This window comes from Drosophila ananassae, chromosome 2L (assembly GCF_017639315.1).
Source record: "Drosophila ananassae strain 14024-0371.13 chromosome 2L, ASM1763931v2, whole genome shotgun sequence".
Lineage (NCBI taxonomy): Eukaryota > Metazoa > Arthropoda > Insecta > Diptera > Drosophilidae > Drosophila > Drosophila ananassae.
The window spans coordinates 4,227,856-4,251,324 of record NC_057927.1 but is presented as its reverse complement, the minus strand read 5'-3'; the positions used below and the strand labels follow the sequence as shown (position 1 = coordinate 4,251,324).

General features: G+C 43.8%; 4 protein-coding genes and 1 long non-coding RNA gene across 9 annotated transcripts in view; 2 read left to right on the top strand and 3 right to left on the bottom strand.

Annotated features, from left to right (window-relative positions):
- Positions 1-22: 22 nt before the first annotated feature.
- On the bottom strand, positions 23-4,317 carry LOC6500511. The gene is made up of 5 exons (XM_001953334.4): positions 2,889-4,317; positions 2,174-2,824; positions 1,986-2,118; positions 587-1,929; positions 23-529 (listed from the first exon to the last, which is right to left on the bottom strand). The coding sequence occupies exons 1-5, from the start codon at positions 4,135-4,137 to the stop codon at positions 351-353; spliced, it is 3,555 nt and encodes a 1,184-aa protein (XP_001953369.1). The 5' UTR covers positions 4,138-4,317; the 3' UTR covers positions 23-350.
- Positions 4,318-7,792: 3,475 nt separating this feature from the next.
- On the top strand, positions 7,793-11,400 carry LOC6500027. Its single transcript, XM_001953333.4, has 3 exons — positions 7,793-8,090; positions 8,161-8,314; positions 10,732-11,400. The coding sequence occupies exons 1-3, from the start codon at positions 7,945-7,947 to the stop codon at positions 11,092-11,094; spliced, it is 663 nt and encodes a 220-aa protein (XP_001953368.1). The 5' UTR covers positions 7,793-7,944; the 3' UTR covers positions 11,095-11,400.
- LOC116654522 lies at positions 8,822-9,177 on the bottom strand. Its single transcript, XR_004309743.1, has 2 exons — positions 8,988-9,177; positions 8,822-8,900 (listed from the first exon to the last, which is right to left on the bottom strand). It is a non-coding gene; the product is annotated as an uncharacterized LOC116654522 (long non-coding RNA).
- A 2,106-nt stretch (positions 11,401-13,506) lies between the features above and the next one.
- LOC6500028 lies at positions 13,507-14,578 on the top strand. The gene is made up of 3 exons (XM_001953331.4): positions 13,507-13,666; positions 13,719-14,312; positions 14,368-14,578. The coding sequence occupies exons 1-3, from the start codon at positions 13,557-13,559 to the stop codon at positions 14,471-14,473; spliced, it is 810 nt and encodes a 269-aa protein (XP_001953366.1). The 5' UTR covers positions 13,507-13,556; the 3' UTR covers positions 14,474-14,578.
- Positions 14,579-15,119: 541 nt separating this feature from the next.
- LOC6500508 (hemicentin-2) overlaps positions 15,120-23,469 on the bottom strand; it is a 102,983-nt gene continuing 94,633 nt past the window's right edge. For 3 of the 5 annotated variants that reach the window (XM_032449841.2, XM_032449843.1, XM_032449842.1), the window contains one exon: positions 15,255-16,751. In XM_032449841.2, the coding sequence (XP_032305732.1) occupies positions 15,390-16,751 (1,362 nt within the window). In that variant the 3' untranslated portion in view covers positions 15,255-15,389. Of the gene's footprint in view, positions 16,752-18,615; positions 18,773-23,469 lie in introns of those variants that run through there. The other 2 variants (XM_044714036.1, XM_032449845.2) reach the window with 2 other exon arrangements.

The window sequence follows — 23,469 nt, the reverse complement described above, 5'->3', positions numbered from 1 at the left end:
TTGAAAGGAAACAAATTGCGAGTAAACCTTGAAATTATAATTTTTTGCATTACAGAATCTTATGTAATTATACGCCTTTAGAAGAAACTTTAAGCTTTCAAGCCATTTTATATTTTTTAACACTTCAAATGGGTTTCTTAAGTATCATATTAATGTAAAAAAGGGGTTTGTTCATAAAAATAAACCAAAGAACATTCAACAGTTTAGAAGTATAACTGGGAATTGGATCTCTTCATTGAAGTTTGTATGAAAGATTCATCTGCGACTTGCAGAAACTCCTGAAAGACAACCCCCTAACAGATCACTCAGTAACTGCTTCTTTAATTCTAACTTCATAGATTACTTTGGAATCAAGCTGGAGGATTGGTTACGGGATCTTTAAGGCTCTGCTTCAGATTGGCCACTTGGTTCAGGCGCGCGAGCCGCTTTAATGTTTCGAGCTCTTTGATGAACGTGGCCATAGCTTCTTTGGTCGTTGAGATATCGTCGTTATTCTTCAAGTCATCAAGGCTGTCGTCTTTTTCGAGCTCTGAAGAAGGCAAAATACGGTTAGTTCAAGAAAGTATTTATTTGACTATTAACTTACCATCCATTTCCGCCTCGATGTCATTAAGTCGGTTCAAAATTAGGGCCTGCTGCACTTTCACGTGTTCTATCAGACGGTACTGGCACTCTTCTGGATCGATGGCTGCCTCAGGCTGGGGAATATGCGGGAAGTCCTGAGTATTCTCCGACTTTGGGCGCTTAATTGGTGTCACTGCAGTGCCATCCACATGGTCCTCGTCCCACTTCTTGGCCCACAAATACAGTTTCGGATGGCATCTGTTGCGAGCAATGTTGATCTTGACCTGCAGCGAGTGCATTGAGCGCTTGGCGTCCAGGAGATTGCCGGTAAGTGTGTGGGAGCGCTTCAACATGTCAGCCTGTTTGAAGGCCTGCGGATTCGAAGTATGATACGCAGCCGAAGGCAGCTTGCCCTCAAAGAGCCAGTCCTGGTCGTGCTTGAACCGCATTGAGTCCCGTCCGCGCTGCGGATTACGACAAATGTAGCAGACGTACTTCTCTGGAACATCGGCCTCCTTGATAATACCGTTGCAGGCGCCGTGCTGCCAGCAGAGACACAGCTCGCACTGGATCATCAGCCCATCCTCTTCGCCGTATTCGCAAATGCAGTTAATGATCTCCTCCTGCCGCATACGGACTATCCGTATAAGTTCTCCATTCTCCTTGATGTACTGTGGCGCTTTTCCAAGCGTATCTGCTGGCGGTGGTGCCAAAGCGGCGTTGATATCCACCTGATCATTGGATGATGGCGTCGATCCAGAGTCCGCTGTAGCGGGGGAATCAATGGAACTGATTGGAGTGCCAGCAGGACCCATGCGTCTCTTCTTGGAGTCGGTGCGAAGATCCGATGTGGGCGTGTTGAAGGACAGCCTTGTATCTTCGGTGTCATGCTCGCTTGGATTCTGGCCAGGACTGTCCGTCAAATTACTGCGACGCTGGGTGCGCTGTCGATTACTTTTCCGCGACCCTGAAGGCCGCTTTGTGGGTGAATAGCGAGCTCGTTTGCTGGACCGAGCGGCGGAGCTCAGCGGGAGACTTGGAGCTGGCTCCAGAGGCTTATTTTCTGTAATATTGGTGTTCTCTACCGCGGGGGTCACGGGCCCCAAAGGCTCTTGCTTGGGCGAAACTACTGCCTTGGCAGGGGAAACTACAGGGGGAGTGCCAGAGGGTCTAGGTGGCGTGACTGTGACTGGAAGAGCTTGGCGTTTTAACGTGCGCGACTGCTGTACGTCCTGTTGGTGCACCTTGGCGAAGAACTGCTGATTGGGTATTTGGTTTTTGGGCGCCCCATCACCCTGCTCGATAGAAGAGGCGTGCGTGCGTTTTACCGCCAATTCCTGCATCTTTGGGCAGTGACTAACATACCTAAAAATTGCAAAGTTAAAAATGGAGTGGAGACTGGCACTCTGGGAAGAACTTACTCGGCAAACTCCTTGTGGTAGTGTCGAATATGAATCAGCAGAAAGTCTTCCTTGCGGTAGGTCTTTCCACAGCCCTCGCGGGGACAAACATATAGGTTCTCCTGTATCTGAACTTTCAGACCGCCAATAAAAGCTGCAATAAATGAAAAACATTAAAGAAAGAGCTTAGCAAGAGGGTATCTACTCACCAAATCCATTTTCGACCAAGCCTGGATCACCTTCCAAGCTCAAACCGGCACTGCCCTCTATTGCCTCCAACAGTTCTGGAGTCGTTTTGGGTTTGGGGTCATCTCCGACCTGAGCCTGAGGCGACATAAGCTCCGCAGGCGGCACTAGCGAAGCCACTGGCGCTTCCATGTACTGACTGTCCTTCACGGGTAACGGGGTCGAGGGCAGCGAGGACAATGTGGTGTTGCTCTGATCCAGTGTCGAGTCTAGGGAAACATCCATCGGCTTCGGTTTTGGCGGCGGCTGTGGATTGTAATCGTGTGTGTAGACATAGGCGTTTATGTCCTTGGCTCTTCTACGGTGAATGCTGAAATCGTAGATGTCTGGGTTGTAGATCTGACCCTGTGACTCGAGGAACACCTTCAGGTCCGACTTGGAGCGGAACCGTTTGCCACTGGGAGAGACTAGGATAACGTCCCACTTTCCGAGCACATTGGAGCGTTGGTACATGTGCTTGATCCAGCCGGGAGGCAGTCGCCAGTCCTCCACAATAACCGTAGGCTTCTGGTGCTCGCCAACGATTAGGAAACCTTCGGTGCCAATGGGTTGGTCGTTAACCCAATGGCACGTCCACTCTCCGTCGTGTGGAATATCCGGAAGTCCCAGAGCAACTATTTGATGGAAACTTTTTTCGGTTAGAAAGTATATCAAATAAATATGTGACCAAAGACTTGCCCAAATCCAGACTAGACATATCCAACAGAGGCCAATCCTTGCGCTGGGGCGTGGACTTGCTTTTCTTGCTGGTAGAGACGGAGCTGGGAATGCTTCCAGTACTTGGCCTTTTCACAGCCTGAGGCAGGACCGCTGTTGATGTTCCAGGAGCAGGTACAGCAGCTGCTCCTGCCACTTCTGCGTTGATGGGTGCACTTCCGGCTGCCTCAGCAGGTGGCAGTTGCTGCCTGGGCAACTTGTTCATGTGAACCGCTCGAACGTTCTTTATGTATCCGTCGTCGAAGAGTACCTCGTAGGTATCGTTGCCAAGCAGCTTGCGCACGGTGCCGGGGAACTTGCGCGGCCCCGACCAGCGGGCCATGCACTTCTCGTCCAGTGCAAAAACTGGCAATACCCGATTGCTGAGCCGCTGGCGGAGTTTTTCCGACTTGATGGCCATCCATTCCTGGGAGCCGCCGCTCGTGGACGGCGAGGTCTTTTGCTTGTGGTTGCGTTCGAAGCGAACTAGCAGTGTCTGCTCGGTTTCGTTTACCTCCACAATCCTGGCCGGCATCCAGTTGCCCTCCGCGTTTAGAGCCTCCAAGCGAGCTCCGATGGTTAGGTTCGTGGGATTGCTGTACTTGACTGGCGAAGCTGGCAACGGCGAATTCGAGCTGGAGCCCCCGGTATTGGGCAAAGCAGCCGAGCTGCTTGATGGAGTAGACGGAGTAGGGGCAGTCGTCTCTTCGACCGATGATTGTTTGGGTGTGCTGCTGGTGTCTGGTGGTGAGGTCTGAGCCGGGGCTTCCTTGTCCTTCTCCTTTTTAGAAGCTTCCGCGGCACTGCGCTCTGCTGATTCCGACAATATTTGGGCCACAATCTGGTCTACAGTGGCCTTGATTACGTCCTCGTTGGCGGAGGTGTGGGCTGCGCCCTGGTTGACCGCACCCTCTACATTGGCCTGCTGCAGCGCCCGGTGATCGGCCTCAATCTCGGAGGCATCCATTTTGCCCCAGGGGAACACTGTTGGAAAGACACGCGGTTTCAGCAGGTACTTGCCATTGCGGATGGTGTTGAAGTCCAGCCGGCGAAAGTGCCGCGAGCAGACAAGCACGCTTTTCGTGATCTGGCGGCCGAGGCTGATTCGGGAGTTCTTGATCCAAATGGCACGGATGACGGGGTCAAGGGGAAACGAATGGTAGGTGACGCCGTGGTGCTCCAGAAGACGCGATGTCGAGGGACAGTTGGCCACGCAGCATCGGCGGCCCATCTTGCGCAGTATTCTTTTCTAACCGTCAATAAAACGTATTAGCAGCGATTACCGGTTTTTATCTTCCAGGCACACTTTGTTTTTATGACGAAATAAAAGCGAAGCGAAAATTTTCAGCAAAAACATGAGCTTGGAGTGTGACCAGTCGTCAATAACACATAAATCCTGTTAATCGGAAGCTATCGATAATTTCTATCGGAATTTCCAACAAGGTGGCAGCTTTACTGTTTGAACTGAAAACCTTTTCGTTTTTTTGAAAATAGGACAATTCATAAAAGAGATTTATATTTTAAAAGAAATCGGGAAACTTTTACTTTGAATAAAATTTAGCAATTTAAAAAAAAAATCCCTTTTTCAATCCTTAACACAGTAAATTTCATTAAATTAAAAATTGAAATTTTTCTTTAAATTTTAAACTAGCAAAAAAAGTAAAAAACAAATAAAAAAATGTATATTTTTGAACTTTGTGTTTGCGGATTATTCCTTTTTAACTTTGGCAATTCTCAATTAATTGATGCAACAATGCACTTCAGGAAAGTGAGCGTCCCATAAATATGTCCAGAGCATAGGATATCACGTGCCCCAAGGCCAACCAAATCGAAAACCTATTTGAAATGCAATTAATGTACAACTATGGGCTGAAAACACGTCGCCACGTCCGCCATAAGACGGACACCTTGCAAAAGTTAACCAAAAAAAGAAAAAATATGCGAAATCGCTTCTGGTACTTTGCATTGCAACACAATTTTCCAAAAAATAAGGAGGTGTAGTCTCAGTTTGTTGCTGAAATATTCACTTGTGGCTTTTTGTAATTAAAATCTGTCTCCTGGTCATTAGCATTCAAGAAACAACAAACAATGTTGACTCAGTGGCGCCTAGTGTTGACGGCTACTGGTTAGGTGCCAAAATTAAATATAAAAAAGTTTTGAAACTAGCCCGAAAGCCTTGGCCTTCAAATGTATAAATGTGATAATATTTATATATGTGTGATCAAAATTCTTAAGATAAATGGGAATCCAAGATATTTCATTTAATATTATTCAAATTAGTAAAACAAAACGCATCATCATAAGGTCTTTAGGTCAACGTGTTCACCTAGATCTTGAGAGTGCTTCCTCTAGAAATCCCAATAATTTGCATGAATTCAATATCAAATAATAGTAGGCTTTGAAAAAGCTTAATGAAAATATTTGAAACCAAATCACGGTTGAAGCATAAAGCAAACTTTAATTATAAAATGTTTTAACAGTCATATGCAGCTGACATAAATATTAAATTACTTGGGCAATTGTTGTTGCTATGCCGGATAATTTTATTTTTAATTTCAGACAGCCCAAAATTGACATTGAGACCGAATTGTTCGAAGGGAAATCCAAATGGGCAAACAGAGATAAATTGTCGTTTGCATAACTATTAGTGAACATATTTGCATAAATTATCGACACTTGTGGAAATTGGGACGACTGCACCTGAAGTCACTCTCTTTCTGTGCAAATAATTAAACAATATGTAACTTGTGCAAAAATATTTCCGAAAAGAAAAACAACGCCAGCACAAAAACCTTTAAGCCCAACTGACAGCGGCACTTTCTCCGTTAATATTTACCCAACTCATCGACAAATTGGCCAGGCCCAGTCCACAGACTTGGATCTCATCTCGGTCCCATCCCCAGACCCATCTACATTGGATCTCCCGTATCCCCCAGCCCCGAACCCTGGCTTGGGAACTCATTGCGTAAATATGTGGGTATGCGATGCGGTAATTTTTTGAATAGGCCCCGAGACTCTTGATATATTGACAGTTGGACCCAGTTCCCGGTTCCTTATCACATAAATAGTGCCACAAAAATTATCGTTAAATATGACGATTTACAGAAAGTGCCCGAGGGGAGTCATGTAATGCAAAGAGTTCACAATGATTAAATAAATTATGCTTACCTAAAACACTGCTGAAATAAATACGTGTTTACCATTTAAATGGATTGCCTAATTTTAATTTTTTTCAACAATTGCACGTAGAGTAATTTGAATATAACATTTAATATCATAAATTTCTCAATCCAATTTTAAGTTGGGAAATTTCATGGCTACTAGTGGGCAGTGATGGGAATGTATACTTTTATGAGTTTTGTCTTTCATTTTCTTAAATATTTGTCAAAATATTTTATGTCCAGTTCTCTGTATCCTCGAATTTTCACATCTTAAATATCACATGTTTTTAAACAGTGAAATGAAATTCCTCAAAAATCATGCACAAACATAGGCGTGTCATGACTTAGCTCTCGGCATAATCCGCATCAAGTGTCCCACGAGATACTTATGTCAGGTAATGAGCGGCACCTGCCTTCGTGTAACTTTTGCCGTTTTACCGATCGCCATAAAGTACAATTTAACACCGGCAAGGGACTGAGCCACAAATCTTTGTTTTTTTCCGCCTGATTTGGTGTGTTTTTATTTGTGTAGGGTCGACATGCTCAGCTGCACGTGAGGGAAGATGTACAAACGAGGAGGAGACTAACTTATCGGGGCGATCATGTTGAAATGCGTGAATTGGGTTTTGGGTTTTCGGGATTGCTCTTCACATTAATCGGGTGAAATTTTCGTACTCGTCGCGTCTGACCTTGATATGGGTCCGAAGCTGTGGAGAAAATAATGCATATGGGCTCGCATCATTTCTTATGCTTATGCAACGGCAAGTGAGTGTGAAGATTTCTTCTGGCCTTTTATGAGACTGTTGCATAATATTTTTGAGAGCCTTTAAAATTTTAAAAATAAGACTGAATATCTTTTAACTAGGATGCTTTAAAAAAATTACAGAACCAGTTTGGGACAGGTTGAATCTTTCTCTTTGAAGCATTCAATAATCTTCAATCTTCGAAAAATGTATATGGATCACTTGCGGAATCAAATCGAAATCAATCTTTAGTCAACAATTCAGCTTCGATTATGCAATTCGCCAAACCACAAATACAATGGAAAATACATACATACCTCTGAAACAAAACAAATACAAATATATGCCGAACAATAGTTCAAAATGCATTTATTTATGCAAAGTGTCGGGAGACGCACAACAGAAAATCGAAATTTCTGTGCCAAAAAAGATTTTTGGCCCAAGTTGTGGCGTGTTTGTGTAGCTAATTAGATGGGAGTTAGGCCAATCCATTTGACGACCATTCAAACCAAAGTGGTGCAAAAAAAAAGATGAGCAAGACCCACCAACAATGCCTCCCCACCCACCCGACCAGCTCCCTTTTCCGTGCATCGCTTTTGCCCACTTAACATTCAAGATTGCATGTTAAGTTGGCCCAAACGCAGCGGCCAACAATTTTTCCACATACACTGAAAAAACTAAACGAAAAACTATCTGAAATAATTATTTTTCTGAGGACAAAGTAAACGTACATAGTTTATATAAGGAGAAATATGTACATCTAACCTTTAAAATGTTTTCTGCCTTAAAATTTAACTTCAAATACTTAAATTTATTTCGTATTTAAGTCCTAGAATACATATCTTGAAATTTGAAGTGTTTAACATACACTAATCAAAACCTTAAAACAACTTATTCACTTATCCAAAAGTCTCTCTTTCGGGTAAGTCCCTCTTCTCAGGTCGAGCGTAGCTGCATGGCTCTCAGCCCATACATATAAAAGCCGGGGTGCCCGAATGTTTTTGACATTCCAGTTGATCAGTGCCAGCCGAACGGTCGGTAGAAAGAAGCGCGACGCGATCCCAGAGAAATTGAAGCCACTGAAAGTGCGAGTGTGTGTGCGTGCCCTGCATAGACTTAAAATATATAAAAAAAATGAAAGCTTTCATCGTCGCCGGTGTGTGTGTTTTGAGCCTGCTAAGCCTCGGCTCGGCCCAGTTCCAGAATGGGCGCTTGGAGCCACCAAATCCGCAGCTCTGCGCCCAGCGCATCATCCACGAAAAGACACCCGACGGCAAGGGGTGAGTTACCGGAACTTCGATAATAAATAGAAGTAGTCTCAATAATTCGTATTTGCTTATATCCCCTTAGATACTTCTTCTCGTGGCGCGACCCTCAACTTAAGGGCGTGGAGGAGGACTGGCTGACCGCCAGGAACTACTGCCGTAGGCGGTGCATGGACTCCGTTTCCCTGGAGACCAGCCTGGAGAACGAGTGGATCAAGCAGCGCGTTGTGGGCGAGAATGTAAGTGAATAATACTCAAAAACTATCAAGGCATTTCTCTGAAGTGAGATTAAATAATTAATTTAATTAATTGATTTCTTTTAATTAACGTATTAATTAGGGAAGGTATTAAAACGCGATAACTTACCGAGATATATATGGGAAATTTCCATTTAATCTTGTTTACCAATACAACTTTCCTTTAAATACTAATGGAAATCAAAAGACTTAGGCAACGAACTTTTTCAGTAAATGATGAACTAAAATTTTTGATTACCAAATCTAAAGATTATTTATATCAAATTAGGGTCATTAAAATATAAAACTGACAAATTTATTTGGCACTACAATTTAAAGTCAATAAATCTTTTATCAATAGCCAAGACCCTTATATAAGGCATTCAATTGATCTCACCATATACAATGCACCTGTTTGATCAGACTTTTATGCTTTAATCGTGAACACAAATGGTACCAATGATATACTAAAATATGCAACTCATTGGCTATTTATAAATTTTTCCAGCGAAAGGTATCATATGCTTTTATTTTGACCGCACACACCTCATAAACATAAATAGATGCCATCGAAGTGAATTTTTTACACCTATTAGACGTCGTCGGGGAAAGAGAAAAAAAATTGCCAATAATTTATGATATCTGCGCTTAGCATTTTTTTTATGTCTACTATTACCCTCCGGTTTTTTTGCATGCCATTATGTCACCTATCGATTTGTTTGACATGTTAAATAACGCCTGTTTAGCCGACAGTGAACTGCTTAACGCGCTTTGTGTGCCAGCTCTGGCAGCTTACAGCTTGAAATTGACCTTAATTTTGAGGATGCAGAGAAACCCAAACGTAATTGCAAAATCCGACATTAACACCGCACTGCAAAGTTCAATGTGAAATTACGCATTAAAAGCAGACAGCTAAAAAAATTCGAATCATAAAAATACAAAAACTTTCCCAGTTGTTGTCTCTGCAATTTCGCACACGAATGAAGATGTCAGTTGTTGCGTAACTCTTTTGAGACGGACAAGTGTCAAGTTTACAGTTGTGGTCAGGCCGGCTCATCTCCAATCTCCCATCTTTCAACTCATTGCTCACCTCATGTCGGTCTCACATGGGAAAGCAGTTAGTGGCAAATTGAAAACGAAAGTTCATAAATTTGGTATACGGTGGGAAAGCCTCGCCGGAAAAGCTACCAAACAAAATTACTTAACAAATTAGCAAACTCTGAACACGCAAACGGATCCATTGCCAACAAAATTGACGTCTAATCGAAAAGGAAATTAAATGAAAGCCGAAGAAGAAATTTTTTTCAATAGTTTTGATATAATTTAAAAATTCATGAAATATTATTGATGGAAAATACCAGGAAATGTTATATTTGATTGAATTATATATATTATTTTATTTTAAATCAGAAATCAAAAAGTTTACCACACATTTTTTGTTCCTATTTGGATATTTTTAATGTACATATAAAAATATCCAAAAAGGAACACAAAACTTTCCAAGACACTTCTCCGTCATCAAAACCGCTTCCCTAATGAGTTCCCCTTCCTTATCATCTAGTCAAGTTCCCTTTTACTTGGACAGGTGCATAAAGCACAATTCATTTAACATAGGCTTCCGCCATGGGGGCAAATGCATTCATTGTCCGATTTTAACAATTACAAGGCCCACTTGGCCCGGAAAAATGCGCTGAACTCGCAACCGACAAAACCGAAATCAATGTCCATAAATTTGTTTCAGCTCCACGCTCATTGGAGTTTTCCAAAAGGGCAGACAGCCCATCCAAGCCGGCTGGCTCTTTGTTAGACTGCCTTGTTGTATGGCTTATGCCTTTTTAACAAAACAATTTTTATGGCCCATAAGGTGAAAGTGACTGATGGACGCAGAGCTGCGGCTGCGCGGTTGCGTCTGCTGGGTCTGCTGGTTGCTTGCCTCGAATTGTTGACAGTTTCGGGTGCGGCGGCTACAAAAGGGCGCGGACTTGGAACGGGAATGAAATGGGTTCGCTTTCAGCGATAATAATGGCTGTTTGGGCGTGACAGGCCCAAAACTGTTGGCAGCTTAAATTTCTACTATTTCTGTGCTGCATGAGTTCGATGGCCAAAAACTTGCTGCATTTTCTTGCGTAGGCGCAACTGATTGGAGAAATGTATTTCTGATTTAGCATCTCACACAGAGCAATGAACTTTTGGGAGATTCGGAATTATTATATTGATTATGTTGATTAATAGAGATTTTTTTACAAATGATTGATGCTGATTTTCCATGAAAATATTTATTTTCAGCTTATTTGTAATACATTGTTTAATATTCTTATTATATTTTTGTTAGTATATAAATTGCTTCTTAAATTGTAAAGTTTTTTTAAATTTACTTAAAGTATAACTATAGCAAAACTTCAATATTTATTGTTTTTTAGGTGAAATACATCTGGACCAGTGGCCGCTTGTGCGACTTCAAGGGCTGCGATCGCCCAGACCTCCAGCCCACGAACATCAACGGATGGTTCTGGACCGCCACCCTCCAGAAACTGGCCCCGACCACGGAGCGCTCCCAGGGTGATTGGTCTCCCACCGGCGGAATCGGCCTGCCCCAGCCCGACAACCGTGAATTCAAGCAGAACGGCGCCCCTGAGAACTGCTTGGCCCTGCTGAACCAGTTCTACAATGACGGTGTCAACTGGCACGATGTTGCCTGCCACCACAAGAAGTCCTTCGTCTGCGAGGAGAACGACGCCCTCCTGAAGTACGTCCGCTACACAAATCCCAACCTGCGCATTTAAGAAGCCTGGAAACCGGGCGAGTAGAGCAGCGGCTCTCCAACTAAAACCAAAAATGATATTCTCTAAATGGAAGCAGCGGACGATGCTCCTGATGTCCTTGCTAGTTACTTTCTGATTATAACTGTCCTTAGAAACGAAGGAATTTCTGGCTTTAAGTGCTGCAAGACTTATGATCCCTGTCCTGGTAACATATTTTCCTTTCACTGTGCTCTATTCTGTCCCATCAAATAGTTTAATTTTTAATTTTGTATTAATTTATGATTTTCCCTAATTATAATAAACCATCCGAAACGACTTTTAAAAGTATGCATGTTTGTCTTTCAATGGAATAAGGTTTCTGGTAATATTGGCTGAAAAAATAGAGTTCCCATATATCAGGGTTCCCATATTTTAATTCAAATAATTCAAAGAGAATCGATCTACAAATCGTTTAAGGAACTCCGCCATATTGTGGCTCCATGCGTTTTTGTACATCTCGAAGGGATCCTCCAGAAATTTTGATAAAAAATCTAAAAAATAATTCGGTCCTAGATTTTGATGCGGATCGAAAGGGAATTGATCTTCAAATCGTTTAAGATACTCCGCTCAAGAATCGAATGATTATTGGCAAAGATATAGCCATCGCTGGGGCCATATTGTGGCTCCCATGCATTCATTATTATTTCGATGGGGATCCCCCACAAAATGTGACGAAAAATCTAAAATATAATTTGTTTTTAGATTTAAATGCAGATTGAAAGAGAATCAATCTACAAATTGTTTAAGGTACTCCGATCAAGAATCTGATGATTATTGGCAAAGATATAGCCGTCGCTGGGGGCCATATTGTGGCTCCCATGCAATCTTGATAATTTCGTAGGAGATCCTTCACAAAATTTGAAGAAAAATTGAAAAAAAATGGTGTTTCTAGATATTAATGCAGATCGAAAGAGAATCAATATACAAACAGTTTAAGGTATTCCGCTTAAGGATCGGATAATTTTTGGCCAAGATATAGGCATACCAATCAAAATAAACTAACTCAAAATTGAATGGGTATCTCAATATTTTCTTTTAAATAAGCTGATGATGAAATGATGTTCTTATTCCAATAGTCGAACTCTTCTAATGTGACAACCTGTTCAGATACGATCATTAGATTATCATTACCACCGTGTTAAGTTAATAACAGTAGATCGTAAACAAATAATGAGATAATACGGTGGGAGCCAATATTTAATGGTCAAAGGGTATTTTAAAGATTGCGCCAAAGGTCCAATCGATTTTCTATCGATTACAACAGAAATCAGCTGTTTTCTGGATTAGTGTTGTAAAACGGCTCCAGAAAATCGTAACGAGTATTTTACATATTCCAGAAAATACCGTGCAGAAATGTAAAAATGGCAATTTAAAATTTTGAATGATTAAGCAATTTAAACGAGGCTTATATTAGGGAAATATAAGGGAGTTCATTGTTTTCGATTTGATCGTTTATTAGTAAAACCAAATAGTTTGAAAATCAAATAGTTTTCTGGATATTTATGTGGAAAACTGCACTTAAATTAAAAAAAGGTTTTTTTGCAATTCAAACAAATAACGTCATTAATTAACATTTTTCTATTACTAATTTATTGAAAACATTTAAAATTACATTTTTGCTTGAATATAAGATAATTAAAAAAATTTCTTTAAGAAGAAGCTTCCAAAAATTAGATTTCATTTGAAATTCTCAAATAAGTGAAATAGAATCGTTTTAGTCCTGCCTAGCAGGAAGGCATTGTGGAGGGACGATGCTTGACCAGCTTCTTGAAACAAGGACGTCCTCCGTTCTGGGCCTCGCTGAGACACTGCAGGCGGACCAGCCCGACCACTCGGACAGGACACACTCCTTGGGATATCCAGAGACCTTAGCTCCCCTGATGGAGTTGCAGGTGTGCAGGCAGTCGTTCTCGGCGAGGAAGTTGTTCCGGTTGCCCCAACAGCCTCCATAGATGAAGGCGTCACAGCTCTGGGACTGAGGATAGTAGGCGTAGCGCTTAGCGTTTCCACGGCATGGACCCGTGTCCGGAGATTGGATACAGATCTCCCAAATACCACTGTCAGGAATGCACCGCGTCATATTGACATAGGCGAGAAGCCGCATAAATGCACCATATATGGCGCAGGGTCTAAGTTCACTGAGGTCGCCCTTCTCTTCTAATCGCTGCGACAAGAACAAATACCAGATAAAAGGATGAAGAGGAAATCCACTCTGGTGAACGGTTGCATCGGTGCAGTTAACTTGAAGCCGGCTTTTAGATTTAAAATAATGCGATGCGTCATGATGCCGGAGAGTGATAAGCTGGAGACGGATATTTTTGGCGTGGCAGTTTGCAACGGTCAAGGTTTTAACTATCAGCAGTCTTATCGGCGGTGTAGAATTCTTCTTGCAAAGCTAAGGTTAGGTTTTAGCTCAGAACAGTTCAAGAGCTCGAAGCAGAAAGATGAACCTCAGTCGAGTGTTGTTTGGAATAATATTGCTAGTGCTGCTGGTTGAAGGAAGTGTTGCCTCGAGGCGTAAACGGCGAGGAGTGCACGTAAAACTTCCTGGCAGGTAAGTAATTACGAACGCTATTGTAACTATATTAAAAAGTATTTATTTGTAGCCACAATAATGTGGCCCTGACGGCTGCTGTCCGCGATCTTAAGGACAAGCTTAACGAGCAAACCAAAGTCTTAAATCGTCTGGCCAATGCCACGGAGCAATTATCCACCAAAACAGAAGCCATACCTCGCAACTGCGCCTTCACCGACAAGTACGGGTACACCCGCATTCAGTTGGAGGAGACCAGCAAACCATTTGATGTGTTCTGCGAACAGGCTCTGAATGAGGGTGGCTGGACACTGGTGCTGCAACGCTTTAACGGCACCAAACGCACCGCCAAGGAGTTCCGAGAAGGGTACAATAGCATCCAGGCTGGAGAGTACTTCCTGGGAACCGATAAGTTGTACGCTTTGACGCATTCGCGAGATCACGAGCTGCTCTTCGTATTGGAGTTCATCGACCGGTCAACGCGCACTTACCAGGCACCGCGGTTTGTGCTGAAAAGCCCGCAAGCGCACTCCATTTGGTCGCAGGAGCAGGAAACGATTCGCTACACATGGCAAAAGTGGGAGCAGGAAATAGCTCGCTTGCCAGCTGGCAGCTCCTGGGAATCCTTTGAACCGTGCAACTCCTCTATCTGTGGTCCGGAACGCTTGTGAGTTAATGTCAATACATCATGGTATCTATTTTTCTAATCAATGTTTGTTTAGCCTGGTCTTTCTGCTCAAGTGGAAGCCCTATGGCAGGACGCCCGGCCATTCGACTCTTCAAGCTGCTGCTCCGCCCGACCAATGCATACTGGTCATCAAAAAATAATTAAAGTATATCCTTTTGCTGATATACCATTGTAATATGATCAATCAAAATACATGGCTTGCTATCCCCTTAAATGAAAGAAATTAACACAGAGTTTACATTTTCAAATCTTTTATTGCATGCAGGTAAAAGTTAGTAATGTTTCATTTTGTAATTGGTTTACATTTTGTTTGATTTCGCAATTATCCTACAAGTTACAACAAATGACGCAGTTACATGCTTGCTTTATATATATGTATATATATGTATATATATCCGTATAATATTTAGATGTATATCGCGGTTGTATGGTATATTCTTTGATGAAGTTAAATTATAATTGAAGAGACAAACTTGTACTCGTAATAGCTTGCACTGGGTTGAGAGCAAGATAGCCGTTTGATTTTAATTTTCATATCTATCCCTCTTGTAGGGCGTTACCAATCCTATTTGTACAGTAATGTATAAGTATATCTATATACGGGTGTATATATAAATATTGTTAGTCATCAGATTTGATTTTCATGCATTTTATCGAATAATGTACTTGGCTTAATTTAATTAATGGTATTTTACGAAATTAGTTTAGTTCATCGGGTGTATCCACTTGTATGGCTCAATTATCTTTGGGATTCGCTTCGGGTCGTATCTTTGTCTTCCATTATGGCGGCGGGATAGCTGCACTCCTTCCACAACTACATCGGATTATCTTTTTCATTCAATTCGGTTCGGATTCAGGTTCGGGTCAGGGTCTAAATCAGGGTTATGGGTATTTTTGTTTTGGGTCACTTAGCCTACAAAAGCGTCGCCTCTGGGTAAACAGAAATAAGGAAAGAAACCACATTTAAATGCTATCTGGGAGAAAAGGTTAAGAGGGTCAACATGTGAGAAAACAGGTGCATAACTGTGTGCCTTTCTATTTTTTTCTTTTTTGTTTTTAGAGCGCTGATCCTTGATCCTTTCTACTGCGATACTTACGCGCCTGCACACCCAAATCGTCCAGAAGCAGTTCGCTGGAGGACTTGGATCGCTTGGGAAAGATCAGGGCTTTGCGCAGAGGTGTCACATGGGCGATGGCTACTTGCGATCTGGACTGGGGCTTGGGCGGCGGACGAGGAGCCCTCTTCTGCTTTTGCGAAGGTTTTCTCAGCTGCTGCACAAAGGACTTGCTCACAGTGGAGCCACGATTGAAGTCGGCATCGTTGAGGGCCGACTCCGCCGGGTATTTTTGCAGCTTGTGATCCTGCGACTTCAGACGTTCGAAGAGGTTTGTGAGGGTACGGGATCGAGGTGGTGCTGGAGCCGGATATTTATTTACATTCAGGGCCGGAGTACTGTGCTTGGGCGTTCGTCCTGCCTTGCTGTTGGTGGGCGTGGTAGCTGCTGTGGCCGCTCGACTGGCAAACACCTCGTCGTCCAGTTCGCTGAGACTCACCAGCATATGCTCATCCTCGAAGAGGTCGTCGGTGTTGGTCTGGGTGTGGGTGTGGGTTCGGCTGCGATCCTGACCCCTGCCCACCTCGCTTCCATCGTCATCATACCGAGAGAATATCTCGTCGAAGGCGGCGTTCACAATGAAGGATTCGTCTTGCAACTCCTCAGGCTCCTCAACGCTTCCACGCCTACCCAAGGTGCCGAACAGATTCTTGCGATAGTCCTCGAAAGTGGACTGAGGCAGCTGTTCCGTGGATCGGCGCTGAGCAGGCTGCCAGAAGTGGGAGGCCAAGGTCTGGGTGCTGCAGCTATTGGTCAGTAGGGTGCCCTCGTGCATGGATTGCTGCTGTGGCTGCGACTGTGTTCGTGAGCGTGCTAGTGGCAACTGTTTTTGCTGCTGCAACTGCAGTTGCTGTTGCTGGTGCTGATGTTGCTGCAATCGCTGGCGGTGCATCTGCTGCACCAACCGCTGGCGCATCTCCTGGGAGCGGCGCTTCAGCTGGCTGTACTTGCTCTGGGTGCTGCTGGCTTCATACTTACTCAGCTCCCGGTCGCGGTCCAGCCTCTCCTGCTCCTCCGCCTCGGCCAGGCGGCGTTGCAGGGCCAGGGTCTCGAACGTGTGTACCACGCTCCCGACATGTGTGTTGATCTCCGGTATGCCAAGGTCCCCGCTAAAAAGATCCGCATTCCGCCTGGCCAGCGTGTTGGGCGCATGGGCATGCCCATGCCCGGGAGCATGGCAGTGCCTAAGAGGCGGCACGGGGCAGCGAGAATCTGGAAACTGCTCAAGGAACTCGCAGGAATCCTGCTGCCAGAGGAGGTTGCCCAGTTCGTCGTGGCCAACGCTTCTGGCCTGGGAACTCGACTGGAGGTGTAAGCGTGTTCAGTTGTTGTTTTGTGGTGTGGTGGTTGTTGATGTTGTTGTAGTTGATGTTGTTGGTGTGTGGTTTGGCAGATATTTCAAGCAATTCATTAATGAAACAAATAAACAAAATGAGATTAGCCGAGTCTTTGGATGGCCAAGAAACACGATCTGCTTTCGGTGCTAAAGTTCGGGGTGGTTGGTGAGCTTTTCGGGTTGGTTTTTCAAAAGGGGCCAAGGGTCGGGGGCTGGTGGGCCTTGCTTACGTCTACAATAGATATAACTAGTTTTGTTGTCTTAACCATTCTATGTACACAGTAAACAATAAGCTGTTTGCAATCTCAATGGCTTTCAATTGCATACGCCTTTGACAATGCCTAAGAACTATTTTAGTTTATAGACTAAGCAAATATTCAATTCATTTATAGGCTTTCATTCGAAAACAACAAGCGCCTAACGTATTATTTGATCTAAAACATTTAACTCCCACTGAAGCCTGGTATATGTATGTATTTTTAATTGTGTGGATGCCTGTGTGTACACGTATTGCAGCCGCCGTACCGAAAAATGCTCGAAATTCGGTGTCCTGCAGCTGCAAAATCAATTTTCATCGCCATCAAGACTGTATCCTGGATACAGCATTAAGAATGCGTCAATCAAAAAACCAATTGCTGAACACAAATGTGTGGTGTCTAGTGCTTCGATTATGGTATAATACTCAAAAGGTGTTCCAAAAACTCCATCAGATATTTTAAGTCTGGTTTTGATGTCAAAAAAATTAAATAACCAATAAAGGATACAAAAATCTAAATCTTCTAATTTGATATCAGGTTTCAATATTTCTTGCCTTTTAATTGATTATAATCAATTTAATAATTATTAAATTGCAAAAAAAATAAGAAAAATATTACAATGATTTTTGAATAAGATCTTTATGCTCGTCTTTTTGGATCTTGGAACACCCTTTACAATGCCATCCTTGTGTTAGATATAGTGTTGCTGTGTTAGTGTGGGTGCATCTAATAGTAGTTATTATCAAATGGTAGGCTATCACTGGAGCTAGAGTAGTGTTGCTGCTGCGATTGCTGTTGCTGATTGCTGCATCCATTGCGCTTAAGCTGCTTGTTGTTGCTGCTGCCGCATTTCTGTTGCTGATGCTGCTGCTGGTGTTGCTGCTGTTTGTGCATGGCCTTAAAATCGTCCTGCGACTTGCTGCTACTGCCCTTGGAGCCGTGCTTGCCGTTCTTGTGACCCTTTCCGTGCTTGGGGTGCTTCAGGCTATGGTGCTGTTGGTGTTGCATCTGCGACTGTTGCTGCTGCTGCACATGCGGATGGCTGTACCGCTCGCCACCGTGCTGCGGATGGTAGTGGTGCTCAATGGCTAAGTTGTTGCTGCTGTGATAGTGTTGCTGGTGCTGTTGGTGGTTCGAATTGTCGCTGGCGGTGCCGCTGCTGCCATAGCTATAGATCTGCGACTTGGACTGGCTGCGGTGCTGCTGTTGCTGCTGCAATGTGGCCACACTGTAGTGGTCCAGGCTATCAAATGTCTGAAGGTAATGCGGGTTGATCTGTGTGCAGTAATCGCCACTTGTCTGCTGTTGCTTGCGATCCAGTGTGTTGCGTGCGGCTCCGGGATGTGGCTGATAGGTCAAGTGCTGGTAGTGTGACTCTTGCTGCTGTTGCTGCTTGGTTCCGTTCTTCATCGGGAGTGGCGGCGGCTGGGGCGAGGACTTCCTTCCGTTGCCGCTCGACTTGAAGCTGTTGTTGCCGCTGTGCAGAGTCAGGCTGTTGTTACTGTTGCTGTGGTTGCTGTTGCTGTTACTGCACTCCGACTTGGTCTTGATGGCCACGAACGCATTGGGCAGTGGCGGTAGCAGCGGCGGCGTACCGGTGGGCGTGGCCACCGTGGTCGCCGGCGAGCTGGAAGTGGTTGCCGCTGCTGCAAGGGGGACTGCTGCCAGTTCCCGCTCCCGCTCGCGCTACGCGATGTGATGACCGCCAAATGTGCGAAGTACCGGCACGCTCTGATTTGTGGTGTTTGTTGTGGGTGTTGGGGGATTGTTGTGGGTGGTTGTGTGGTTGGTTGGCGGTTTTCGGTTTGTGGTGTGGTGGTGTGGAGTTCACATTACAATAGTGGTGTGCGGTGTGGAGTTGGTGTTGGTGTTGGTTAAATGCGCATTGGTTGGTTGGTTGTTATCGGAAAATGAAATGTCAGAGCGTAAAAAGAGACGAAAAAGGAAAAGAGTAGACACTTATCATATAAATTGTGTATGACATAAGTATATAAATATTTTTTGCTAAAGAGAGTATACGTAGGTGTCGTTCTGTGTGGTTACCATGTGGTGTATATTGTTTCGGTTACTGAATGGATTGGGAAAGTGCGTCCGTTATGGGATTTCGTAGGACTTAGCGGCACTTGCCGTTTCCGGTTCGTAGTCCATATACAAAGATAGTATTTTACACATACAGCTACGCTTCGATTCACGAGGTACAAGTGCTCAAATCGAACCAGCTTGCATACACAAAGTAAAATCTAAATCAGTAGCACTACATAGATATTTACATAGTTATAAGGGTGATTAATCAAGACAACTAGCGCCTTGTGAGCTTCAAGACATTCATTGGGCAAACGTTCAACTTACAATTAGAATAGTTTCGGGTGCATTTTGGTGGGAACTTGGTGGGTATTTCATGCATGGATGCAGTTGCAGGCGGGGCAGGCAGGCTAATTGGCTGGCGAAACTTATTAAATGCAGTTGCAATATACCGCTACAAACCCCCGCACACACTCGTCTATCTAATTAACCGGGGTAATTGGGAAAATGGAGCATCAAGTTGGCATTAAGTTAACTTAAACGAAGCTGTCGTGTCGTAAGGACCTCCGATTTGCGTACCGTATTATGTGGGTCTGAGGTAGATAATTTTTACATTAAATTAAAAAAGTTTCCGGCAGTAAGAGCAACTGTTTTTCCTATCTTTGTCGTTTTCCACTGTCTGGGGAGGCACTGTAAATGCACTTTATGCATAGTCAATAACACACACTCACATACACACGAGCATTGCCAGGAGCCATTCTTAGCGAGTTGCAAAAAAGGGGGCATGGGGATTTGGGGGCAGGGAAAACTTTCAGGCGCTCACTCAATGCACTCTCCAAGACACTACAGGGCGCACTTGTCGAGCAACTTGGCTCAACGGAAAAGTTGACAAGCATTGACATAATTTTACGCGCAATGACAACTTGAAGGAGCCGCAGGATGTGTCTTCACGGACCCTCAAGTGCAGGCAAATAAGCGCGTAAGTAAGTGTCACACAACCAGAAGCATCCCCATTCTCTTCGGGATCGGGGCAAGTGGCAGGGGCAGTGCCATTGGCATTGCATGGCATTTTCTGCATCATTTAGTTGCATGGGCAAATGGATGGAAATTTAATATACTTGCCATATAATTGCGGCGAACATTTGTCGGCTAATGATGGATGACTGTGAATCGAAGACCGGGCCAGCTGCTGCCAGGAGCACCACAGTCCCCCTCAAAGGAAGGACCAGCTCAGGAGCAACATCATCAACAGCAGCCGGAAATGGGAAATGGGAAAGAGACTGCCAACGGCAACGGGAATGGGGTGTACTCGGCGGAAGTTCAACTCAGTGCCACAAAAATTTGAAAACTTTGTAAACAAAACTTTGAGCTTGGCACTTTTGCTGCTGGCGCGAAACGAAACGAAAAACATCAGGCGACGATCCGCAGGACCTTTAGGATAAAAATGGCTGAGCCCCCTTCACTCCATCGCGATTCCCCACCACCCACACCCCCAACCGTTTCCCCTGGCCCAGCCTGTCAACTGCACAAAGTTTTCCACACGGCAAATGGTAACTGAACTTGCTCGAAACTTGGACGAGGACAGGCACTGGAGTTGAACTGGAATCCACTCTGCATACAACAACAAAGGCGTTCATCAATTGTCCGGCGGATGTTAAGTTCAGTTAGAGTGGGACGGGGCCATAGCTGGGCGATAGAGATAGAGATATAGAGTGAGCAGGGGCAGCGACAACGCCGACGACAGTTGCAGCCACGTTTCCGCTAAGCTCGCTACATCCGCCACCCAAATCACCGTTCTTCCTTTCTCCCCCATGTCCTTATATCTCTCAAATTTTCTAAGCCAAAAGGACACAGAAAAAAATATAGCCTTAAAGGGAGATTATGTTCCATGTTCCAATTATACTAACTTAGTGGGAAGATAACAATTTGTATCAAAATACATTGTAAAAATAAATACTGTAAATAATCCCCACATTTTCTTTTCAGTGCAGCTCCTCCACTCACACACTGATCAAAGCTAACTGCACTTCAAAATGGCTTCTATCTGCCATACAACTACAGCACTACAAAGCACAGGCAACGTAAAAAAATGTACAAAAATATTCTTTTGTAAATATTACTTTGCTGATGTCGAATAAGAAAAAGAAGTGGAAGATGGCTCTGCTCGTTTTGCATTTCATTTTAGAAAAATGCTACAAGTTTTTCCCGCAGCTGCCGCTTTCCATAGGATCCGCCATTTCCACAGGCCTCGCCCCCGCAAGTATCCTCACGCATGCCTCTGTTGTTGCTGCTTTGTGTACAATTGTAATAACTATCTCGGCGAGTGTTTGAAATGCGTTTACCGAAAACTTTTTAGGGCTCTGGCGCTGCAAGAGTGCAAGAATGTTTACGGTTTTCTTTTCTTTCTTCTGGCATTTTCGCGCGGGGAAGGACGACGGGTATTCACTTTCTTATTTCAGATTTAAATAAAAAAAAATACGGAATTGTTATAGTGCATAAATGACGCCCAAAAAAGTATGCAACGCTTTATTTCGCCGCCAAGAAAATAATATTGCGTATACGCCATGTTCACAGAATGCCGTAATGAACCTTTAAAGAAAGATATTGCTGTCATTTAATTGTCACCGCCACTGTCTTTGTTTTTGAATGCAACTAGGGATTTTGATGGTGCAAAAAACATGGAAAATTATTGCGCATACGCCTCGTTGTAAATATGCAGTAATGGCCCATTAAAGATAGCATATTGAGGTAGTAATTGTCGAAACCCAAAGCGTACCATAAATTACCCAAATGTATGCCCGAAAAATATGTGCAGCGAGAGCAGTTTAATTAAATGATTAACACTGATATTTACAGCACGAGACAGCAGCCAGGTCAGATAAAACAAAAAATAAATAAAAAGGTGGGGCGCCGCACCTGCGAGCATTTCCGTAGTTCCAGCTCGCACACGGACACGGGTCAACAGGAAATACAAGTTGCGGCCGTGTCGCTTTCATCGAGCCCCTTCACCTGGCCCTCATGTCCTGGTCCCTGCTGGCTGTCCTGGGCAACGGTCAATTGCTTTGCTTAAACAGTCGACAGTCGGCGGTTGGCCGGCGCTTGTTTTGTTTGCTGATTGCGCAAATATTTGCGCAGGCATTAAACGCAGAATTGATGGCCAAACGAGACCGTACGACTGGCAGTGCCGGTGCCGGTGCCAATGGCAGTGGCAGTGGCAGTACCGTGACTGCCGTGACCAGAGCCCGGCCGCAATATAAATTTAAATATTAACGCCCCGACTTAACGTCGATGAGTCGCCATTGCCATTGCCGCCATTGCGATGGCGATCGCCGCCGCCACCGTCGCCGTCGTACTGGTCCTGTGTCTGTAGTTATTTTTGTTTCAGCCTCCGTCTGACTTCTTGACCAAAGTGAAAGGCAAACGTTTGCCTTAATGTTAACAGCCTCGTTACTTTTTATTGCACGCACTGGCGCGGTGTTAGAGGTCGAGGGTAAGCCAAAATTTCTGTGTGGTCATTACCGCATAACCGACGGAGAGAAAAAAAAGGTACCGAAATTGTGATTATGAACACAAATTTGCGCTTAAATTGCGGGCGTTTCCTTTCGTTTTTGTTGGTTAAGGCGTTGGCGCATTTTTATTAAAAACCGCCAAGTCATTAAATTTTATTACAAGTTTAATTTTTCAATAAGGCCGCATAAACGGGAGAGAAGGGAAATTCAAGCACAGGATCTGAGACAAGGCAAGTCAGATTCTGAAGGATAGAAAGACCTGTTAGGGGTTTCTTTTAGAAAAAGTGAGTTCATTATTTAGTTTGGATTATGCTTACTTTGGAAGAGAAGGTGTTAGCTCCTTAAGATGGGACTAAAGTTATGTTATGAGGCAGTCGTATTAAGCTAATACATTTTTAGAGCATACATCTATAAAGGGCTAAGCCCTAAAAGGAAGAACTGTAACGTGAATTTAACACAACATTTATTGCATTAAGTTTTAATGTTGCCCAATGAACTAGAAATAAATTTAAACGTCAGTTTAAATGGTCGGTGGACCCTTTAATCCCATTAGAAAGGCTTCACATCTCGGACAGGGTTAATTATTTAATTCCTGTATGGGACTTAACGACTGTGTCAAAAATGGCTATATTGCAAATCATTCAAGCGAACAAAGCTGCAAAGCTCTGCCGGGCAGGTGCGTTGATGCTGAAAAGGTAAACAGGACTTTAGAAGGGGTTTGCTATGCGTGTTTGAATTAGTTTTACGGTCACTAGATGTGTGTATATTTACTATTTTACTTGGCTGGCCCAAAAAAAGGAAAGAGGAGCTCATAAAATGCAAATTTCATGTGCTGTGTTTGCCCGGGGCATATTAAAAAATAAAATGCACCTGCAAACACACACACACGCACACATA

What these genes read in the sequence shown, in the direction of transcription:
- LOC6500511 (XM_001953334.4), bottom strand. Translation starts at nt 4,137, where the DNA reads ATGGGCCGCCGATGCTGCGTGGCCAACTGTCCCTCGACATCGCGTCTT. An exon ending in TATGTCTAGTCTGGATTTGG is followed by an intron (nt 2,825 to 2,888) that starts GCAAGTCTTTGG and finishes TCCATCAAATAG; the next exon opens with TTGCTCTGGGACTTCCGGAT. An exon ending in CTTGGTCGAAAATGGATTTG is followed by an intron (nt 2,119 to 2,173) that starts GTGAGTAGATAC and finishes CATTTATTGCAG; the next exon opens with CTTTTATTGGCGGTCTGAAA.
- LOC6500027 (XM_001953333.4), top strand. Translation starts at nt 7,945, where the DNA reads ATGAAAGCTTTCATCGTCGCCGGTGTGTGTGTTTTGAGCCTGCTAAGC. An exon ending in AAGACACCCGACGGCAAGGG is followed by an intron (nt 8,091 to 8,160) that starts GTGAGTTACCGG and finishes ATATCCCCTTAG; the next exon opens with ATACTTCTTCTCGTGGCGCG. An exon ending in AGCGCGTTGTGGGCGAGAAT is followed by an intron (nt 8,315 to 10,731) that starts GTAAGTGAATAA and finishes ATTGTTTTTTAG; the next exon opens with GTGAAATACATCTGGACCAG.
- LOC6500028 (XM_001953331.4), top strand. Translation starts at nt 13,557, where the DNA reads ATGAACCTCAGTCGAGTGTTGTTTGGAATAATATTGCTAGTGCTGCTG. An exon ending in CACGTAAAACTTCCTGGCAG is followed by an intron (nt 13,667 to 13,718) that starts GTAAGTAATTAC and finishes ATTTATTTGTAG; the next exon opens with CCACAATAATGTGGCCCTGA. An exon ending in ATCTGTGGTCCGGAACGCTT is followed by an intron (nt 14,313 to 14,367) that starts GTGAGTTAATGT and finishes ATGTTTGTTTAG; the next exon opens with CCTGGTCTTTCTGCTCAAGT.